At 56.6% G+C, this 20,486-nt stretch overlaps 1 protein-coding gene across 1 annotated transcript in view; it reads right to left on the bottom strand.

Moving 5' to 3' along the window:
• Positions 1 to 917: 917 nt before the first annotated feature.
• Positions 918 to 20,486, bottom strand: part of HS6ST1 (heparan sulfate 6-O-sulfotransferase 1) — a 37,259-nt gene continuing 17,690 nt past the window's right edge. The window contains exon 2 of the mRNA NM_001192491.1: positions 918 to 1,715. Within this exon, the coding sequence (NP_001179420.1) occupies positions 1,007 to 1,715 (709 nt within the window). The 3' untranslated portion in view covers positions 918 to 1,006. The remainder of the gene's footprint in view (positions 1,716 to 20,486) is intronic.

Genomic DNA, 20,486 nt, shown 5'->3' with positions numbered 1-20,486 from the left:
CTTGTGGGCACGGCCATAGTCTGCAGTGTTCTAGCCAACGGAGGCCTGACTGAACTTTATACACAGGGTTCTGGGGGCAATGGGGTGTAACCTCAAATAAACGTCCAAGTGGTGGGCTTGGAGCCAGGGGCAGTCCACTAACAAAGCCCAGAGGGTCAGGAGGGAGACCGGGGTCAGGTGGATCTCCTGATTTCCACCCCCTTCCTGTCTGAGCTGCAGGCTGGGTGGTCTGCTCGGTCACAGGCAGCACCGTCCTCAGCCACGGCCTTCCTACTCCTGGGATGCCCTCTGCCCGTGGGAGGGGGGCACTGCAGTGTGGGGCTATCCCCCCACAGCTCCCCTCAGTCTAGGGACTGCAGACAGTGGGGTGGGGGACCCCAGGCAATGTGCTTTGATCTCCTCACCCAAAGCATGAAGCCACACTGTGGGTTTTGACCTTGGGCTAGAGAGGGGAGTGGGCTGCCCAGGGGCTAGACTAGAAACGTCTTGGCTTTACACGAGGTGCGCCCTGACCTTGAAGACGGGTGAGCTGAGAGCTCCGTTCCTGAGGCCACCTCAGAGGGCTGCCTGTGTCCCCCAAAGGCCCTCGGGCAAGGGTTTCCCTGGAGGCTGAGGGGCTGCTGGGTGGCCTGAGGCTGGGGGAGGTGGCCGTGTGCCTGGCGGACATGCCACACACCTGACCTGGCAGGGCTGTTCTCCACCACACAGGCCTTTTCTAGTCTTCAAACCTGTGGCTTTTGTCACCATGAGGTGGGGGCCAGGACAGTGGGTCCCCGCTTGCTCCCAGCCCTGCAGGCCAGGTGGGGTGTCCTTCAACACACTTCCCATGCTGATTTCACAGACCCCAGCCTGGCAGGGCGAGAAGAACCCACCCGCCTGGCTTACTCCTCCACCGCTCAAGGCGCGTCTGCCTTCTGGCTAGCGGATGGGGGTCCTCTTCCCCGAGTTCTGGGGGCCGTGTGTGCTGGTCAGTCTGTCCAGCCCCGCTCCCCCCTGCCAGCCGCCACTACCACTTCTCGATGATGTGGCTCATGTAGTCCTCCGTGGGCACGCGGCCGGGTTCCTCAGCGTCCCCCCGCGACGGCGCTTCCTTGGCCCGGTGCAGCAGGCGCTCCTCGCGGCTCCGGAGGCGCTGCTGCCGGCGCTCCAGCTGCCGCTTGTACTGGTAACGCTGCTGGAAGAGGTCCCGGGCATAGTCGTACAGCTGCATGTCCAGGTCGTTGAGCTCCTCGATGCGCCGGATGGTGTCCTCGCCCACCTCCACGCCGCCCGCCCGCGTGCTGTTGTATTGCATGAAGGGCCGGATGAACTTGAGGTTGAACGTCCGCTCGAACAGGTACTGCGTCTTGCGCTGGAACTCGGTCAGGCCGAAGAAGGCCATGCCCCGCAGGTTCTTCTTGGCGCTGTCCAGCAGCAGCTGGGCCCGCTTGCCCTCGGGGATGAAGGACAGGTTGTAGCAGCCCACCAGGCTCAGGTCCGCCAGCATGCGCACTTGGCGGTTGTTGGCCAGGTTGTAGGGGCAGTCCATGAACTCCTGCAGCGTGCAGCCCGACCAATCCGTGCCTTCGTAGCAGGGCGGCAGCTCCTCGGGCGTGGGCGTGCGCCCGTCGCACATGTGCAGCGACGTCTTCCACGTGGCCCCCCGCTGCACGTGCCGCCACTCGCTCAGGTACCGCGACACAGGGTCGCGCAGCAAGGTGATATAGTAGAACTTCCTGCAACGAGACAGGGAGGGGGAGGTGAGGCTGGGTTGCCAGGAAGGGGCTGGAAACACAGGGGCCGTCTGGGGGTGAAAGAGGGGGCAGGGGGAGTGCTGGCCCCCACATCTCAGTTCTCCAACGGCCACGGCCAGATGAGAAACCCAGGTGTGAAATGTGGCATGACCTGCAACGATCATGGACCGCCGCCTCTAATGCAGAGTGTGACCACTGCAGCGTCTTGCAGAGCCCAGCCCTGGCGCCCTCTCGAACTCTGGTCCAGGGTCCTCTCTAGGACCTTCTCCTGAGCCCTAGATGTCATGCCTTGCTAGGGACAACCTGACTCTGCTCCCCAGGGGGTGGAGGGTGGTCCCAAAGCCATGTGGATCCAGCATTTTAAAGGAGCTGTTCATGGGGGCAGGCTTGGTGCCACCCGGGGGGCCACTCAGAAGTCATTCACACACCCCCTAGATCAGGGCCCTCCCTTTGGGCCCACTCCATTCGGCTCCTGCAGCAGTCCAGTGGGGGAGGGGCACCAGGAGCTCACCCAGCTCAGGACCCACTGGGTGAGCCATAACTTATCATTTGTATTATCTCCCAGCAACTGTTCCAACCCCCACGTCCCTCAAGATGCCATCTGCCCAAACTGTAAGGAAGGGGCATCTGTGCCACAGGTCTGTGCCTGGCCAGCTGCTGTCCTGAGCCCCTGCTCCCATCTCTGCCCTCCTTTGCCCATTATATGTATCAGCAGACACATCAGCTGTTTATGTGCTGGCTTACCATCTTTGGAAAAGGGAGTGAGGGCACTGATCAAAGTGAGCAGAGGGCAGGTGCAGCGTGGGGTGGGGAGGGCATAAGACCCCCAGATGACCCACCCCTGCTGTCCCCACATCCAGGCAGCTCCCTGTCCAGGATGAGACTGGATGTGTGTTTTCTGGAGGTGCTCATGAATCAGAGACACGAGGAACTGGGCAGGCCGCACGTTCATGGGAGACCAGCCCCTGCTGCCGAGTGCCCAGGCTAAGCTGGCCCTGCCCCAGCCCCACACTAGAGCAAAGTGCGGAGTCTCTGCCCAGAGCGAAGCTCCTCCTGCACTCACATCTGGGGTCCCTCACAAACAGGGGGCACCCTGCCTCTCACCCGCCAGCAGGATCTGCCCATCCAGGCCGTCCAAGTGCTAGCCTGTAAGAGTCCAGAGGAGGGGAGAAAGGACACGGGGAGGAGGTGACGAGAGAAACAGCGAGAAGTAGGGCATTCAATTCATCTAGAGTGAAATGGCTCACCCACCGCCTTGCGAATGAATGTGGAGACCAGACCCAGGACCACAGAGATGACCCATGAAGCATGTGGACAGAAAACCAGAATACGTAGAGGGCTGGCTGTCAGAATGGCACTCAGCTTCTCTGTGGACCACCAGATGCTAAGAGTCAACGGAACAACGGCTTCAAAATGCTGGCAGGAAATGACCAAATGGGGTCTAGCCAAGCTATCAACCAAGTGTAAGGGGAGAGGAGAGACATTTTCACACCAATGAAGGCTTGGGAAATGTATTTTCTGTGAAATCCTGCTCTAGGAAGACACTGGAATGTGTACCAAATTTAGTAAATTAGAAAAAAAAAGTGTAGCAGACAGGAGCTGGAACCCAGGGAGACCCTAGATATCCCCTGGGCATCCCACTCGGCCTGTCAGGAGTAGAGGGACGGGGCTCTAGAGAAAGGGGCGCAGACAGATCACCTCACACCACAGAGCATTTGTGGAAAAATCACGTTATGGTAGATACACAGCAGGTCTTTGAAATCATTTGGAAAAAACCAAGACTATGAAGATGGAAGACAAACCAAGTAAAAAGTAGGGCAATCATTACATCCAGGAAAAATGAAAAGTTACACACAAAAGAAAACTAAGTGTGCTACTGGACTCAGAAGAAAAACACTGGTTTTTGAGACATCAGGATGTAAACGGTGGTTACTAATTTAATAAAAACTTGAGCTTTAACCCTCCTTGGAGGATGGGTGGGGTGTGCAGAAGGATAAGGGCGTTAAGAACCTACCTCATCCGCCAGAACAGAAAGCGCACTGATAATGTCTAAAGTAATCAATCAAGAAACAGCTCTACAGGACTTCCTGGGTGGTCCAGTGGCGAAGACGCCGCGCTCCCAATGCAGGAGGCCTAGGTTTGATCTCTGGTCAGGGAACTAGATCCCACGTGCCACAACTAAAGATTTTACATGCTGTGACAAAGATCCTGCATGCTGCAACTAAATATCCTGTGAGCTGCAATGAAGATGGAAGATCCTGCAACCAAGAGCAGCTAAACAAATATTAAAAAAAAGAAATAGCAATAAACATTATTTAGAAACATGACAGTGAAAACATGAAGGCCATTCTCCATCTATTATTTTTGGTTGCACTTGGTCTTCGTTGCTGTGCTCAAGTTTTGTGTAGTTGCAGTGAGTAGGGGCTCCTCTTGCACGACAGTGCACAAGCTTCTCATTGCACTGGCTTCTCTTGTGGAGCACAGGCTCTCGGTACACGGGCTAGCAGTTGTGGTGAATGGGCTCCGCTACCCTGCAACACATGGAATCGTCCCAGATGGGGAATCAAACCCATGTCCCCTGCATTGGCAGGTGGATTTTTAACCTCTCTGCCACCAGGGAAGTCTGACATGAGACTAGTGAAGAGAGCTGCAAGAGGTTCTTTGGGGGAGCTAGAAAGGAAAAGCAGATCTGCTGGTTTTTATCATAAACCTCTTGGAGCTATTTGTCTTTAAGCACTGTGTGAATTCTTATAACTAAAACCATTAAAAGTAAAACAATGAGGAAACTGGCCAAAAAGACATATGGAGAGATGCTCCCCTTCTTTAGGCATTGAGGAAACAGCACCCTCAGCCACAATGGGATACCTGCTGGAATGGCAAATCAGAAGAGGGGCAGTGATAACTTTCAACAACTGCTTCTGGAATGTTTACCGGAGACAGCTGCCATGGAGTGGCTTCACAGGAAGGCTGACGGCACACACAACACCCCCATGACCCTCGAGTCCTCTCCTAGGCACACATCCTGGGGAAGCGTTGTCCGTGAGCTCTGGGAGACATGGACGAGACCATCGCAGCACACTGCTGGTGACAGCCCCGAATATCCCCCGCAGAGGCATGCATTCACAAACGGGGTGCATTCTTCCAACAGAGCATGGCTCAGTGACAGAAGGAACAAACCACAGCTACTCCCAGCAGCGTGGGTCAATGTGATGAATAAGATGTCACAGGAAAAAAGCAAATTAAGAAAACATAGAAGAGTACTACCGTCTGAGCCACCAGAGAAGCCCTAGGGTTTATCAAGCTTCTAAAAATAAAACCAAAGAAAATACTCTTTAGTGGCACAAGAAAAGGTGATGTTAAAAGATTGTTAAAATATTAACAAGATGAGATGATGTGATACACAGGAAAGGTCAAGCCAGAGGTTAGCTTTGGTCTGTTGGGGGGAGGTGGGCACGGTGGCTCCCATGGCATTGTTCATGTCCTTGTGCTTAAGACAGGCAGCGAGAGGTTTACCTTTATACTTTATTCCTTACGTACATTCAGGCAATTTATGTTTGGGACGTATTTGGGACATATTTCTTTTGTGTGTCCCAAACACTTTATGTTAAGGAAAGCGGTTTTAAAACCAAAGTTCTCCAGGGCAGCCTGCGAAGGCCCTAGAGGGCTTTGTCAGAGTGTGCTGGTTCCCCTCCACTTCTGTGCCAGCCAGCTCCAGGTGTCTGCGGCTCCTCCCTCACCCACTCTGTCACACCTGCTAACGGGACTAGGCAGAGGCTCCATGGGGAGGGGAGGACCCCTGCGGGCACCACCTCTGGGGACCGTGAGGGTGGCCAGCATTCTGGGTCAGCCGGGGCTGCCCTGAGGCTTGTGAACTAACTACACGATCAGCAGCCAGCTGCTCCTGACTCGGGGAGGAACCACAGCTCCTCTGGAGCTGCAGGTCTGGGCTGCTGGCCAGCTTCCCGTCGAAGAGGGCTTTGGGGTGCAAACAGGGCCAGCAAACAGTGCACTCCACTCCCTGGAGCAAAGGGAGAGGGCCGCACGCTCAGCCTGTCTGCCTCCAACACTGAAGTTGCCCATGGGACTCAGTGGGCCGGGGTTGGTCTCCTGTGGGGGGAGGATCCGCAGTGGGCATGACTGCAGCTGGGTGGGGAAGTGAGGAAGAGGAGGCAGTGGAAGCCCTGGCACTCAGGCTCCAAGGCACTCCATGAATGTACGGCAAAGGACATGAACCAGCAGCGTCCCCAGGGCCCCAACGGCCACGACCACCATGCCCACCACAAGCCAGGCACAGCCCAAACCCAGACACTTTCCCCCTTCAGGCTCAGAGCGGGCAGGGCTCTCAGAGTGTGCTGGGCTGGGAGGGGCAGAACCAACAAGCATGCGAGGAGGTAATGAATGGCACGGCTCACCAAGGGGGAGGTCAGGAGGGCTTCTCAGAGACGGTGGGGACACGGCCTTTCGTGACTTGAGAAGGGGGCAGTACAGGCTTGAGGCGCAGGCAGGGCCAGACAGAGAAGGGTCTTGTTCATTTACAGGAAAACAAGCTCAGATGGGAAATGGCACAGCGTGTGAAATTCACATGGATTTCAAAGACAGAACATGGGACTTCAGAGAAACTTCAGGCTTGAAATAATTCTAGCCTGCATGGGCTGCAAGCAGCCGACAGCCCAAACACGAATCTCCCGTGTCATGCTTCCTTGCGTTTAATTGCGCTTCGTTTAATGCTTTCTGCAACCTTGGCTGTTCGGACGTTTTTGTGTGCCCTGGTTCAGTGCATCCCACAGTCTCAGACGTCCTAGCGGACAAGCAGTGCGTTTTGTTCTTGGGTGCAAACACCGCTAATAAGGAAGGGCTAGCTCTACAGTTTTAAGAGTCTGAGTTCTGGGACTGCCCTGGCGGTCTGCTGGTTAAGACTCTGTGCTTCCACTGCAGAGGGCATGGGTTCAATTCCTGGTGGGGGGACTAAGACAGCTCTTGCTGCTCGGTTCAACAACAACAAAGCCTGAGTGATGGCCTCTGGGAAAATTCTGCAAGATGCAGCTTTGTGATCCTTCCTTGGAAGGTGACAGCTTCGAAGTGGCTGAATGGCAGGGGCTGGGGAGCCGACCCTGCTGCAGGGCTGGGATCATGGAGAGGACCCTTCTCACTCTGTCCTCATAGCCTGCTCCCTCCTGCACCTGCAGTGGACATCAGGCAAGCTGAAGCCCACGTCCCAGTTGGGAGGCCGGCTTTGTATCCCTCGCACTTTATCAATGATGAGGAAACCAGAGCCGGCACCTGTGCTCTGAAGCAGAAATGGCCCCTCCCCTTCCACAGGTCATACCTACAGCGAACGGGCTTTATTTTCTCTCTTCTGCCCAAGTGTGGGTTTGACCCAAACCCCACTCCTGACCCTCCTTCTGGAAGCCCAGAGCCGAGGTGGGTACAGAATTAGAAGGTAATCTGCCCTAAAGAGAAAGGTTGAGTAATGGTGAGGTTGTTGCATGTTGGTGTCATGTTGGCATCATGGGAGATATAGATGCATAAGTTGAGGGCAGACCCACATGGCAGACAGTCCTGCAGCCAAGGGCACAAGGCTGCTGGCATGGAGCAGGGCCTGTGCCCACCTGTGTGGTGATGACTCGTGATTCCCATCCAGGATGGGAAGGCACTACAAAGAGGCTCTCAGGATGGTGAGACTATGGATCTTTTCTAACATTTTATAATGAAAAACTTCAAACTTAAAGAAAAGTGAACACTCATATGCCCAAATAGGTGATTTAAAAATTTTCTTTTTTATACTTTGGCATTGCCTGCAGTGAGCACACATTATTTAAGTAACTGAAACAAGTAATAAAGGTTATAAAACATCCCTGTTGCTTGGGGTGCAAAGAGGCCATCAAAAAGGGCCAGCTTTGCAAGTCTGTGCTCCTGTGTGCCCTGTGACAGGATGCCAGCCGCCCTCTCCCCTCCTGGGTGGCGGGCTCTGCAGGCAGGCGTCTGTGAATAAGGTCTAACTCACAGAAACAAACTCGGACCCTGAAACAAAGGTGAATTTTTCTACCTGCACTAACAGAGCTGTAGCTCCCTAATTGCAGGTGAGGACACTGTTATTTAGGATTAGAATGATAACACTCCCTCTTTTTTTTTTTTTTTTTAATACTGTGTATTACTTCCAGATACACAGTCAGTGAAAATAAAAAATTAATGTATAGGGGGACTGGCTTCACTGCCACTTTCTCCCCCCAGGACGGGCTTTGGGGTTCCAGAGCAGCAAGGGAAACTCTGTGAGGGGCACCCCAGCTGTGTATCGTGGTCTCTCAGGGCCCAGAAGTCTCTCATGAGGACAAAGGCCACACCGTGAAGCCAGGATCCAGACGGTTAGTTGTTTTTAAACCACACTCTGAGAAGTCTCTGGAACTTCAGAAGGAGGACCCAGGGGAGAATTTGCCATGGGGCCTGCTCGGGGGAGCCAGCTCTCTCACCAAGCCCTGGGTCCCTCTCCCAGCAAGAAAATGACAACCTTCAGGGGATCATGGCATGAACCACCTCAGTTAATTAGCTCACCCAGTTGAGCTCCGGCTGGCAGTCAGCACTGCTGACCTCAGGCCAAGTGCTCCCCAGGGCCTGCGGCCTGGCAGCACCCCACCTGCCACGGTCCCCTGACTTTGGAAAATGCCGCATGTGGGTCCGGCCAGCTCCAAGGAGTGCATTCACGCCATAAAACAATGCAGCGCAGAACTCAGATGAGGGGTTTGGTGCCTTAAAAAAAGCCCAGGCCTGACCTAGCTCTGATTCCCATGGTCAGGTGGAAGCAGCTGAGGTGCGGGGCTGGCCGCCCCTCCCCTTCCTGTCATGGGAAGGAGCCACGGGCAGAGCTCCCTGGGGGCATGTGACCTCCCTCTCCTCACCACGGCTGAGTGGGCTGCGCGGGCCCAAGCAAGTGGAGTCTGGTGGGAGAAGAGGTGGGCCCCACTCTGATCAGAGCGGCAAGGATGGGGCACTGGACCATTCCCAAGAGCACAAGAGTGAAACCAGCTGACGGGTGAATGGCCAGCCTCCACTGGCGCCGACCAGCACTCGCCTCCGTGCACCAGAGTATGCCCCTGCCCCGTGCCACCTGCAGACCATCAAGTGCTGGGCTGGCAGCACAGGTGGGGAGCCCCATCCATATGCAGGAAAGGCTGGCCCAAGGCCGTCCTTCCTGGCCCACGTGTCTGCACAGCAGCTGTGAACTCACAGCCGTTATTTTAGTCAGTTCACTGACTCTGCTTCCCAAAATACCTGGGGTAGGAGAGTGACCCCACAGCATCAGTGGCTGGGTGCTGTGTGCAGGCAGGCGGGCCAGTTCCCACCCTCCTCCCAGAGCCCCTGTGCCCTGGATGCCCAGGGTAGACACAACCTAGAGCTGACACCATCTATGGCAGAACCAGAATGGAAGCTCTGAGACAGGCCTGGCCCTTCACTGGTCATCCTAGCTGGACAGGCGGGGAGGTAGATGATGGCCCAAGGCCACCTGGGCATGGGAGCCCAGTCTTCCTTCTCCAGCAGCAGGCACACCTGGAGGCACGTGGCCTCCTGCAGGCTGGTGCCCAGCCGGTCTCACAACTCTGCTCCCTGCCCCACCTACCTCCAGTAAAGTGGGGAGGCCCTCCTCGGCTCACCCAGTGAGCTGAATTCTTACAGACAATGGGGAAAGTCCAGCTATAGGGAGTGGTGCTCACGTGGACCCCCAGGTAACTCCACAGGCTTTGGAAACAGCATGGAAATCCCTGAGGAGGAAGACACTCAGGAAGTGCCTTGTAGCCAGGGGTGGCTGTGTGACTCAGCCTGGCCATCAGGATGTCCTTAGAGACACCTCCCCATTGTTTTGCTTCTGCTGGCTGGAATGTGGATGTGACTGCAGAGTGCCAGCAGCTACCTTGGGCCACGAGGCAGAATATTGCTTTCTGGGGATGGTAGGGCAAGAGAAAAGGCCTGGGTTCCTGGTGTTTCCTGTGGCTGCACCACCTACCTGGCCTGCCTATGCTGGGCTCCTTTTCAAAGACAGAAAAAAAAACTGCCACCCTATCTTGGTCTCTGAACCTTATCCATCTACTCTAGGGCCAATGCGTGAGGACCCAGGCGTGATAAGAGGTGAGGCCAGCCAGGCCTGAGTGTTAGAAGCCCAGTAATAACTTGCATCATTTAAGTGAACCCTCAAGGCTTTACCCTGGTTGTTCTGGACACTCCCAGATACTCTTTGGGAAGGAAATATCCCCATTTTGCAGATGCGGAAACTGAGGTCCAGGAAGGTTAAATAGAAGACCCAGCCACAGAATTGGCTGGTGGCAGTGCTCAAGCCCCTGGACCCTCTCACTGCCTGGTGAGAACTGTTTACCTGCTGAGCTACACCCTCCTAGAAGGCACACAATCATATAACCTGGCACGGTTGGTCCTGGCCACCTGCTGACCACTTGCCAAACAACAGTCAGCAGTGGTGGCATTTTAAACTAAACCATGGACACAATTTATGATTCATTTTCTTTAAAGAAGAGTAAGCTAATGAAGAGTCAGAATGGTCTGCATAAAGGAAAAACACATCCAGGACGAACTAGCCGTGCTGAGCAGAACCCCTTTCCCCGGCAGTGGGGGCCATCCTCCTGACAGCTGTCCTGGATGGGGAAGAGCCAAGACCCCGGATTTGGGCGCCTCGCCACAGGATACTGGGGAGGGTTTTCTCTGGTCACAGCCTGCTCCAGCCCTGCCTCCTGCTGGCTAATGACCCCGATGCAGGTGCAGAGCCTGGGCAGGGGCAGGGCTTGACTCTCACGAGGGCCCCATGCCCCTGCCAAGGCAAGAGCAGTAGGGCTGAGAGCCAGGCTGCCTGAGCCCTCACCTCAGTGCTTCTGCGGCTCTGCCCCTATGGCCTCGCTCCCCACTCCAAGGAGAAGCCCGTGCCCCCAGGGGCTTCTGCCTGAAGGAGGGGGGCCTGGCTGGAGGCCTAAGTGTGGCTGGCGACACGTGAGTCCACAGCTCTAGATACAGGCCTCTCTGAGCATCTGGCTTCCAGAGCCTCTGGGATTCTGCGTCTCAGGGGATGGAATGACTTGTGGGGGAGTGCCAGTATGGCCCTGGCATGCAGTACGCCCCCTACCGGCCAGGGCTGGTATGTTCAAGCTGTTGGGAGGGGGCTGACAGACTGTGTGGGGCTGCCTGAAAGGGGAACAGGGGAGGGGGCTGTTGGCCTCCAGGCTGCGGGACCTGGGATGGGGCCGTCCCACAAGTCCACAGGAGCAGAAGGCCCTCCCCAGGCACCTGTGCCTCAAGCCTCCACCTGGAGGCTCATACATTGTCTTCGTACCCCTGTGGGCACCCTGGCCGTCAGTGACGCCCAGTGCTGGCTCAGGTGGGCGGTGCTGGGAGCTAAGAGCCCCAACCCGCTCCCTGAGCCAGGACAAAGGCCCCGGCAGCGCCCAAACAGCTGTCCCGGCAAGGAGGCTGTGTCTGTAAGAGACAGGAGGGTGAGCAATGGGGGCTCTGTGCCCTGGCGCTGCGATCCGAAGCATCAGACTCGCCAGCCCCCCACCTCCACCCATGTGGCCTGGGCAGGGTCACCGGCCCCTCTGAGCCCGTGACTGTTTCCAGCACCTCCCAGGTCCCTTCAAAGATCTGGCGAAAGGTTACATGTAACGGACCTCGTAGCCCAGGCAGGTATGGTTGTGTGAGCTCTGAGACTGCATCCGTGTCTGGGATCGGCACCCTCTGCAGGAGCCCCCGGCCCCCTCGGATAGGACTGCTCTTCTCCTGTCACAGAAGCACCTGCAGGACCAAGGCAGCCCCGCACTCAGGCAGCATCGGAAGGGCTGGACCTGTGCCCGTGAGACGCGCGGACGAACACACACCAAGCGGTCAGGTGCCTGATGCCAGGGCAGGGTCAGGTGGGCTGCCAGCGTGTGACACCTGACCTGAGATCTGAAGGACAGGCAGGAGCAGGCCTGCCGGAGGGTGAGGGGTGGGAGGCAGCATTCCTCACGAGCCTCCAGAACACAGTGGGTAGAGAGGAGGGGTCCAGCCAGGTCAGGGTGGGCACACTAAGAGAACAGAGCGGCTCATCAAGGGCACGGGCGGGGGGGTGGGGAGCGGAAAGGAGGCTGCGGTTTCAACAAGGCAAGGACATTGTTATCATGGAGAAAACAGGAAATTTTCGTCCTTATTTCAAAATTCCAAGTTGCTGAAAAACACGTATGAAGAAAAACAAGTCTTCCTAGTTGAGGCGGAGGAAATATCTCAGCAGTCCCTTCCTTCTCCCCTGACAACATCCAGAGTTTCACAGGCATGTGAACATCTTCCCTCAGTTTATAAACAAGGTTAGCACAGTCTCAGGAAAGCAGAGCAGGCTATCTTAGCCCCCAGCTCTGTGGCACAGAGAATCCAATGAATTGCTGAGCACGCGGGGATGGCAAGGTGTTCCTGAAGGCTGGGAACATTCCCGAGTGCATTCCTGGGGCTGCAGCCCTGCTTTCCCCCAGAGGCAAGTGACCAGGAAAAGGGATCCCCATGGAAGCCTGGCCCTCTTTTCCCAAGCCCCCTGACCTTCATGATCCCACTGGACCCTCACAAGGCCCCCTCAGGACACTAATGGGGCAGGGGTGTGTGTGACTTAACCCCCAGGCCAACACACACTGGGGGCGGTGGGGGGCATAGCCCTGGGCACACGCAGTGGGGAGGAGGCGCCCACAGCGAGAGCTGGGTGCTACGAGCGGCAGGCCTCCAGTCAGGCCCCCGGCTCAGTCTGCCCTCCTGCTTCCAGCCTGTGGTGCCAGTCGCTGTCGAGTCTTGGTCAGGGCGATCATCCTTCAAGAACCTCTCAGGCAACACGTCCAGCGCTGGGGGCTTGGGTGCTCTGCCCGTGAAGGTGCAGGTGAGGCCGCCTGCAGATGCAAGCAGGAACAGACCCTGCTGTGCTGGTCAGGGCTGCACAGACCCGCAGCAGGCCTCCCGCTGTGGACGCACGTCCTGCCATCCCTGACACTGACGGACCCAGCATCGACGCCCAGCCCCGACCCCCCCCCTCCAGGCAGCTGACTGGAAAGGCTGTGGCTGACCTGCCTGAGGTCTCAAGAGGATCCACCGGTCCTGTCCTCCCAGCTGTGGCCAAGCCTGGGGTTACATGCCACCTACCCAAGCACAGGTCTCTCCAGGGATGTCCTTTCCACCAAGCAAAGGACTGACTGACTGACGGCTTTCTGGGAGTTTGTCCGCTGTCCCCAAAGCCCCCATGGTGAGGGTCAGTCCCAGCCCTGGACTACTGACCGATCATCAGAAGCGGTGCTCCATCCGGGGCCGTCCAAAGGCAGTAGGGAGCCTCCCCTGCCCTCCAACTCCACCAGGCTCCCACCCGCGGCTCCTGAGCAGGGCTCTGGCCAGGGAGGTGCTGCTCAGGTGACCAGCCTGGCACTGGCAGAGCCCCATGGGGCTGCTGTTCACACATGCCTGCCCCCTGGCACTTTCTGGCTTCTGACACTGGCAGGGAGGTTCCACTCTCACCTGAACATCACATGTGCCCACCTCGGGGTAAAGTGAAGGTGCCCAGCCTGCTCCTTCCCTGGGAGGGGCTGTGTGCTCAGTGATGGGGCCTGAGACCTGCCTGCAGAGCCTTCGTCTCCTGTCATCAGCTTGAGTCTCGGCCAAGAGCTCTCGGGGTCACTTTCTGCGCCTCCCCGTCTCTGCTGGTCCTCCCATGTCCTCTTAAGCTCTACCTGCAGACCCACTGTGGCCTGAAGAGGGAGGTGTGAAGGATGGAGTGTGTGGCCTGGGGGCAGTGTCGGGCCCTGCCAGGGCATGCAGCACACATGCCCGGCTCTACCTGCTCCCATCGTCTGCCAACCATGCCAGCCTCTGTGTCTCTGTGCCAGGAACAAACCCCACAGCAGCCAAGAGCAGCACAGAAGGCGCACGCAGTAGGGCCCAGCTCAGCGGACACCGGCCCTGCCAGGTCACACAGTTCAGGGAGAGCTTAGGGAGCTTGAAACCTACATCTGATGACCCCATGCCAAGTGGGACAGCCCTCCTGGGGACCCTGCAATGACGCAGGGGCACACTTAGCATACGCATGATGAGCAAAGGCGCCGCATCAGAGTCCGGGTTACAACCTGACGCCAGCTCTGGGCCACACACAAACTGGGCACAGAGGAAAGGCAGGGCAGAAACACAACACACGCCAAGGGTGCAGGGGGCTTGGCCCCAGGCTGGAGCTCCAGGCAACTTTTTCTTCTGCTTCCGATTTTTTTGTTATTTTCCCCGTTTTATATAACCAAGCATGTATTACAGAGAAAACAGACAAAAAGATTAAAGGCCCTTTGTGCGCCTGATCTAACCTGATTCTCTCACCAGAGGTGTGAAGTCAGAGGCCTAGGAAGCTCTGGGCCCCCCCGGCAGCCATGCAAACGTCTCCAAAGCCGTGAGACCGGCAGTGACTGCCTATCTGGCAGCCAGCAGGGCCAGCACTCGTCGGGGAACCACTAGGGGCGGCCCGATACTCCCTCCAGGCTCAGCCTTCTGACCCCACAGCTGGCGGCTGGCTCCAGGCTCCACGACACCCCTCTTCCCGGATGAATGCCCCTGGTCCCTCCCTTGTGGCTGCACGAGGGCTTTGAGCAGACAGGAGGGGCTGGCCCGCGCCCCTGCTCCGTGCACACACGTTCTCCCACAGGAGCACAGGGCACAGGGTGGGGCAGGGAGGACGGTCTGACGGGCTCTTTGAATAGGAACTGCTCTTCCCTGATACAGAAAGTCAGAGCCTAAACGGCACATGCTCCAGACAGAAGCCACGTGACGCCCACACTGACTCAGAGTCCTGCTTTCCCCTGCGGTGTGGTCTGCATGTTCTCAGGGAGGCGACCACCCGGGAGCTGGGAGGGTGGCCACCTCAGCAATGAACCTTGGTCCCTGGTCCTTTACAGAAAAGGGACCCCCAGGCCACCTCAGAAGCCCCTGCAAGGGCTTCTGTGGCCGGGGCCCACCTGGCACTCACTTGCTTTATTCCCACCACCTCCGGGGTGGGCACCACTGTCAGACAGGCAACCTGAGGCTCAGGGGGTCCTCAGCCAAAGTCACTCAGTCACGAGAGCGATAACTGGTGTGTCTGCCACTGACCCTGGATGCAGGATCTCCAGGAGCAGCTGAGGCAGGATGCACCAGGAAAAGGGGTCCCTGCTTGCCGGGAGCTCAGCCACTTAACTGCTCTGTGGCCCTGACAGGCAACCCAAGGAACATCTCTGTATCCATTTCCTTACCACACAACACAGACCCCACGCCATCCCAGGGACCCCCACCTGGCCAGAAGGCAGGAGAGGAGGGCCACGGGAGAGGAAATAGCCAGAACGAACTCACCTGCTCTTGCCGCCCGTGGATAGGGGTGCCAGGAGAACGTGTGAGAGAGAGAGAGAGAAGCCGTCAGTCAGAAATAGAAAACTCACAAGTAGCCCCATAAGCTTAAAAAAAAAATCAAAGCAGCAGTTAAAAATCTTCCTACAGGTTTTCGAGTACTAAGGAATGTCTGCAGCCTAGGTTCACACAGTTCTGCCAAAATGCAGCAAAACAAAACCAAGCACAGACACACACACGGTACAATGTACACACACGCACATACGTGTAGACGCACGTACATGTAGACACATGTATATAGATATACACATGCAGGTACATGCATACACAGATACACAAGTACATGTAGACACACGCACACACAAGTACATGCATACACAGACACACAAGTACACGTAGACACACGTACATACACACACACAAGTACATGCATACACAGACACAAAAGTACATGTAGACACACATACATGTATTCACACGTACATGTATATACACACAAGTACATGCATACACAGACACAAGTACGTGTAGACACACGTACACACACACACACAAGTACATGCATACACAGACACAAGTACACGTAGACACACGTACATGTAGACACACGTACACACACACACAAGTACATGCATACACAGACACACAAGTACACGTAGACACATGTACATACACACACAAGTACATGCATACAGACACACAAGTACACGTAGACACACGTATGTGTAGACACACGTACATATACACACACGCAAGTACATGCATACACAGACACACAAGCACATGTAGACACACGTACATGTAGACACACGTACACACACACACAAGTACATGCATACACAGACACACAAGTATATGTAGACACACGTACATGTAGACACATGTACATATATACACACACACAAGTACAAGCATACACAGACACACAAGCACACATAGACACACAGACAAAGCACACGCATACACAGACACACACACAAGAGAACAAGGGATAGTACACACATCCACACATGTGCCAAAATGACAGACATTAACAGCAGCGTCTTTCTAGGGGAAAGGTCTAAAGTTTTACTACTATTTTAGTAGTACTTTGTAGGTTTGACATTTCTCAAAATAAAAAGCGAAGGGACAATTCCTACAGAAAAAATTTCTACCAAATTTTAAAAGCAGATTACCCAACTTTATGCAAACTCTTACAGATAATAGTAAGGAAATGCACACTTCCACCTGCAACTCATTCTATGAGGCTAACATAACCCCAATACCAAAATCAAACATACACAGGAGAAGAAAGGAAAATTGAAACTCTTTTCATTATCAATATAGATGTAAAAAAACTGTAAACAAAAATCTTCTCAAATCGAATCTAGCAGAGCATATAAAATATATGACACTATGACTAAATCAGGTAATCCCACATATGTAAGGATGATTTAACATGAGAAAATCCACATATGGATTTTCACACCAACAGATTACAGACATCAACAGATATGTAAGAAGTTATGTAAAATTATATTGCTGCTGTTGCTGCTGCTAAGTTGCTTCAGTCGTATTCGACTCTGTGCGACCCCATAGACGGCAGCCCACCAGGCTCCCCTGTCCCTGGGATTCTCCAGGCAAGAACACTGGAGTGGGTTGCCATTTCCTTCTGCAATGCATGAAAGTGAAAACTGAAAGTGAAGTCGCTCAGTCGTGTCCGACTCTTCGCAACCCCATGGACTGCAGCCTACCAGGCTCCTCCGCCCATGGGATTTTCCAGGCAAGAGTACTGGAGGTTAAATAATTATTCATGATTAGAAGAGAATTCCTATAACCTGAAAAAGTATCCAAAAGAACCTAGAATAAACATGGTCCCAGTGGGGAAACAGTCCGATGCATTTTCTCTGCGACAAAAAATGGGGCAAAGAGGCCCCTCCTCTCCCAGCTGCATCTCTCCAGTTTAACGATGAAATGACAGGAAGGAGTCTGTCTCCCGTGTCTCTGCTGAGCACCTGTGTGCAGGCTTCACCCTCAGAACCCGGCTCGGGGAGGGGGCTGCTTTGCACGTCCAATGCTCTCTGCTGGGACCTGGAGTGACCCACAGGTAAGGTCTGGCTTGCTCTTGGAGGGCTGAGGGTTCTGGAGACTTGGGGCAGCTATGCACCGGGAGCAGCTCTGCATGCTCCCTGTGCCGAGCCTCCTGGGGCCTGGACCTTGGGCAGGGAGGGCCCCTGGCCCCACGTGAGCTCAGTAAATGCGTCAGCTGCCTGAGTGCCTGCTTCCGAGTAAGCTCAGTGGGCTGGCTTCCGTCCCCGAGGAAGAGCCCCTGGCTGTATGACCTGGGGTCTCCAGAGGCTGCTGTGTCATCTGGAGCAAGTGGCCCAAGAGTGCCCCCATGGTGGCAGGAAGTGGGGCCAGGCCTCTCCAAGCTCATTTCCTGCTTCCTGGCGCCGGCCCTCACTGCCTCAATCAGCTGGCCCCTTCTCCGTTTGTGGGAGGGCTGGGTTTACTCAGTAAACACAGGAGGCATATGGACCGACTGGAGGGGACAGCCCCTGTGAGGATGAGTCCCAGCTGCTCTGCCCTGAGCTCAGAAGGCTCTGGCCCCAGGGCCGGCTCGCGCTCCATCTAGTTTGGCTGAGGGGCCCACAGGCACCCTCCTGCTCAAGCGGAGCTGTGCCTCCTAGGAGATGGTTCTCAGCGCTCCCTTCCCTCCCTCTAACTCCATCATGGCCCAGGGTCACCTGGATCACACTCTCCTAGACCCACCCAGGCGAACCCCTGCTAAGCTCCTTCATCCCAGGGTGGCCGCAGGGAGAGGTTCTGGCCTGGGAGAAGGCCCCTGCATGCCCAGCAGAGGAGCCCTGTCTCTCTGGGGTGGAGGGAACCAGCTAAGGGAGGCTGCCCTGGGCAGCACTGGAGGGAAAGGGCTGCACAGGAGGCAGGTGGGCCGGCCGAGCAGGCCCCAGGTCCTCCACCAGCACAAGGACGAGCTCAGGTGAAAGGGGTGAGCCCTGAGAGGGGCTGTCCTCAGTCACCCACGTCTGTCCTGCCCTAGAGGCCGAGCCCGGCTGCATTCTGGCTCCCCTACGACCACACACTCAGGCCAGCAACTGAGGCGGGGACACCCACACCACGTGCTGACAAGGAAGCGCTGGGCCCAGGTCCACACGAGCCTGGACACAGAACCACCCAGGGTTGGAGCCTTGTACTAAATTAGGGCAAAGAGTGTTCAGTGTCCAGAAGCTCAGGGGCCTGCTTCCCAGGAGAAGCCAGGTCAAACCGCCCATCAGCAGGGCTCTCCAGGTCTGGCGATGGGGCAGGACAGGGCGGATGCCAGCATCTGATCTAGAACTCTATCTCTGGTGGGGGCACTGCCAGTCTACCCAGAAACCCTTTGGTATTACGCCTATGTGAATGGGCAGTAGCAGCACATGGGTCCCTCTGGGCTGTGGGCACTGGGCACAGGCCCAGGCTGTCCTGCAGCACAGGGAGCAGCGTCTGAGTAAGTGAGCAGGGGCCCGGGTTCAGGGATCTCCAAGGGCTGTGGGCCAGGCCATAGGGTGTGACTCACTGGGCATGAGGGTGGGGTGGGGGGCAGCGGTGGGCAGGGTACAGTCAGTCGACAGGCTCCACCTGCAAAGGACGGCTTGACTCATGCGGGACGATGTGGAGACACAGATCCCAAAAAAGAGTGTGCGAGGGAGGCAGCCTGGCAGCCGGGCTGTGGTCAGGGCTCTGCCTGTCCCGCCAACGCCTCTGGTCACCAGTGCTCCGCTCCACCGCAGCAGTGGACATGTCCCAGCACTGACAGTCCGCCCACCATCGCACTGTGGCAGCAGGCAGGACCTGGGGGCCCCCTCCCGGCTCAGAGGCAGGGCGCGGCTAGCACGAGGGACGTGAGGAGGGAGAGGTCACAGCCCAGCCCTAGAGATCAGGGCACTGGGGGGCCCCGACTGGGGGGCACCCACCCCTTCAGGGCCTCTCTAGACAAGTCCAAAGGGCTGCAGCACAGGTTATCCCCCCGCCGGAGGGCAAGCCACCTTATCTGCTTCCCCCAGACACGCATGGTCACGCCAGCGTTCCCCTCTGGTCATGTCTGTCTCCCCCAGGTTCAGGGCGGGCAAAGCCCACGGCCAAGGCCTGTCTGTTGGGCTCCATGTGGGCCTGGCCCGCTGGGCGCTTGAGGCGGGGCTATGCAGAGCCACCCCCATTGCTGTCGATTGCTGGGCCCATCCCAGCCCAGGTCTTCCCAGCGCTTCCAAAGGACTCGGGCCCTGCGAGTCCTCTGGAGACACAGGTCCTTTTTAGGACCGAGGTCCCTGTGCCATGGGAGCCCACTCAGCCCATCACCACCCTCAGAGCTGGGCTGACAGATCGAGGGCAGGTCCCACACACCTGCCACAACGAGCGTGGCTGATGGCTGCCTTCTTCCTGCCAGGGCCCTGGGGAGGGGGCTCCCTCAGGGATCTGAGTGCAGGCTTTTCACCCACTGTGACACTACCTGCCTCTCTTTCCTAACTCTGACTCCACTCCTGCCACAAATGGTCCCTGGAGACTACCCTAGATGACTCTGGGGACATCCAGGCCCAAGTCTGGGGTCCTCTGTGTGGCTGCAGGTTCCTAGCTGTGCATGTGCAGCCTGAAGTTTTCTGTCTCATGGGCCCTGGCTGAACTGCTCCCCTGCTTAGTAACCCTCCATACTGCATCCTTCTGCCCCAGTAGGCAAGCCCTCTTTGTGCAGCAGGGACCCGCGTGAGCCAGGCACCCAGCCCCAGCTGCACGTGCATCTCCATGCCAAGAAGCGCTGCTCCCCAGTCTTGTTCGAGGGACCCTCCTTCTCCCCTCCTTTCCCCTCAGACCGTCTCTGCCCTTGCCTACCTCTCAGCCATTGTGTGGTTTTTTCCTTCTCCTGGCCTGTCTCCCACTAGCCTGGCCCATCTGCCCTAGTCCCCAGGGCCAGCATGGGGCCTGGGCAGAGCAAGGACTCAGAGAATGACTCAGGCTCTGAGGCTAGAAATGAAAGTGATCAGGGAGCCTGACGCTCACTCCCTGAGGCCCCGAACAAGAGCAGTGAGTGGTGGTGGGCTCGGCCACCATCGTTCACCCATCAGGTAGCTTCTGTGTACAGAGCAGGCGGTTGGGAGCAAGCTCCCGGACTTGCCAGAAACCACGCTCTCTGACTCCTAGAGAGGAAGGACCCGGAGGCTGAAGAGTGTCAGCAGCAGGAAAACCATGGGCCCCCAGGCCCTGGGGGTGGACTCCCTGCTGGCCAAGAGCACGTCAGGCTGTGTGTAGCCTGCGTGGAGAAGCAGGGTGGGTCTGGGGGTGGACGGCACCCCTGGGACCCAAACGAGGGCGCTGCAAGATGGAGTCTGAGTGTGTCCTGAAGGGCAGAACCACGGCCCCTGCATGGGCTCT

Source organism: Bos taurus, chromosome 2 (assembly GCF_002263795.3).
Source record: "Bos taurus isolate L1 Dominette 01449 registration number 42190680 breed Hereford chromosome 2, ARS-UCD2.0, whole genome shotgun sequence".
NCBI lineage: Eukaryota > Metazoa > Chordata > Mammalia > Artiodactyla > Bovidae > Bos > Bos taurus.
Note: the sequence above shows the minus strand (reverse complement) of the source record. Positions and strands in the feature narration are given on the sequence as shown.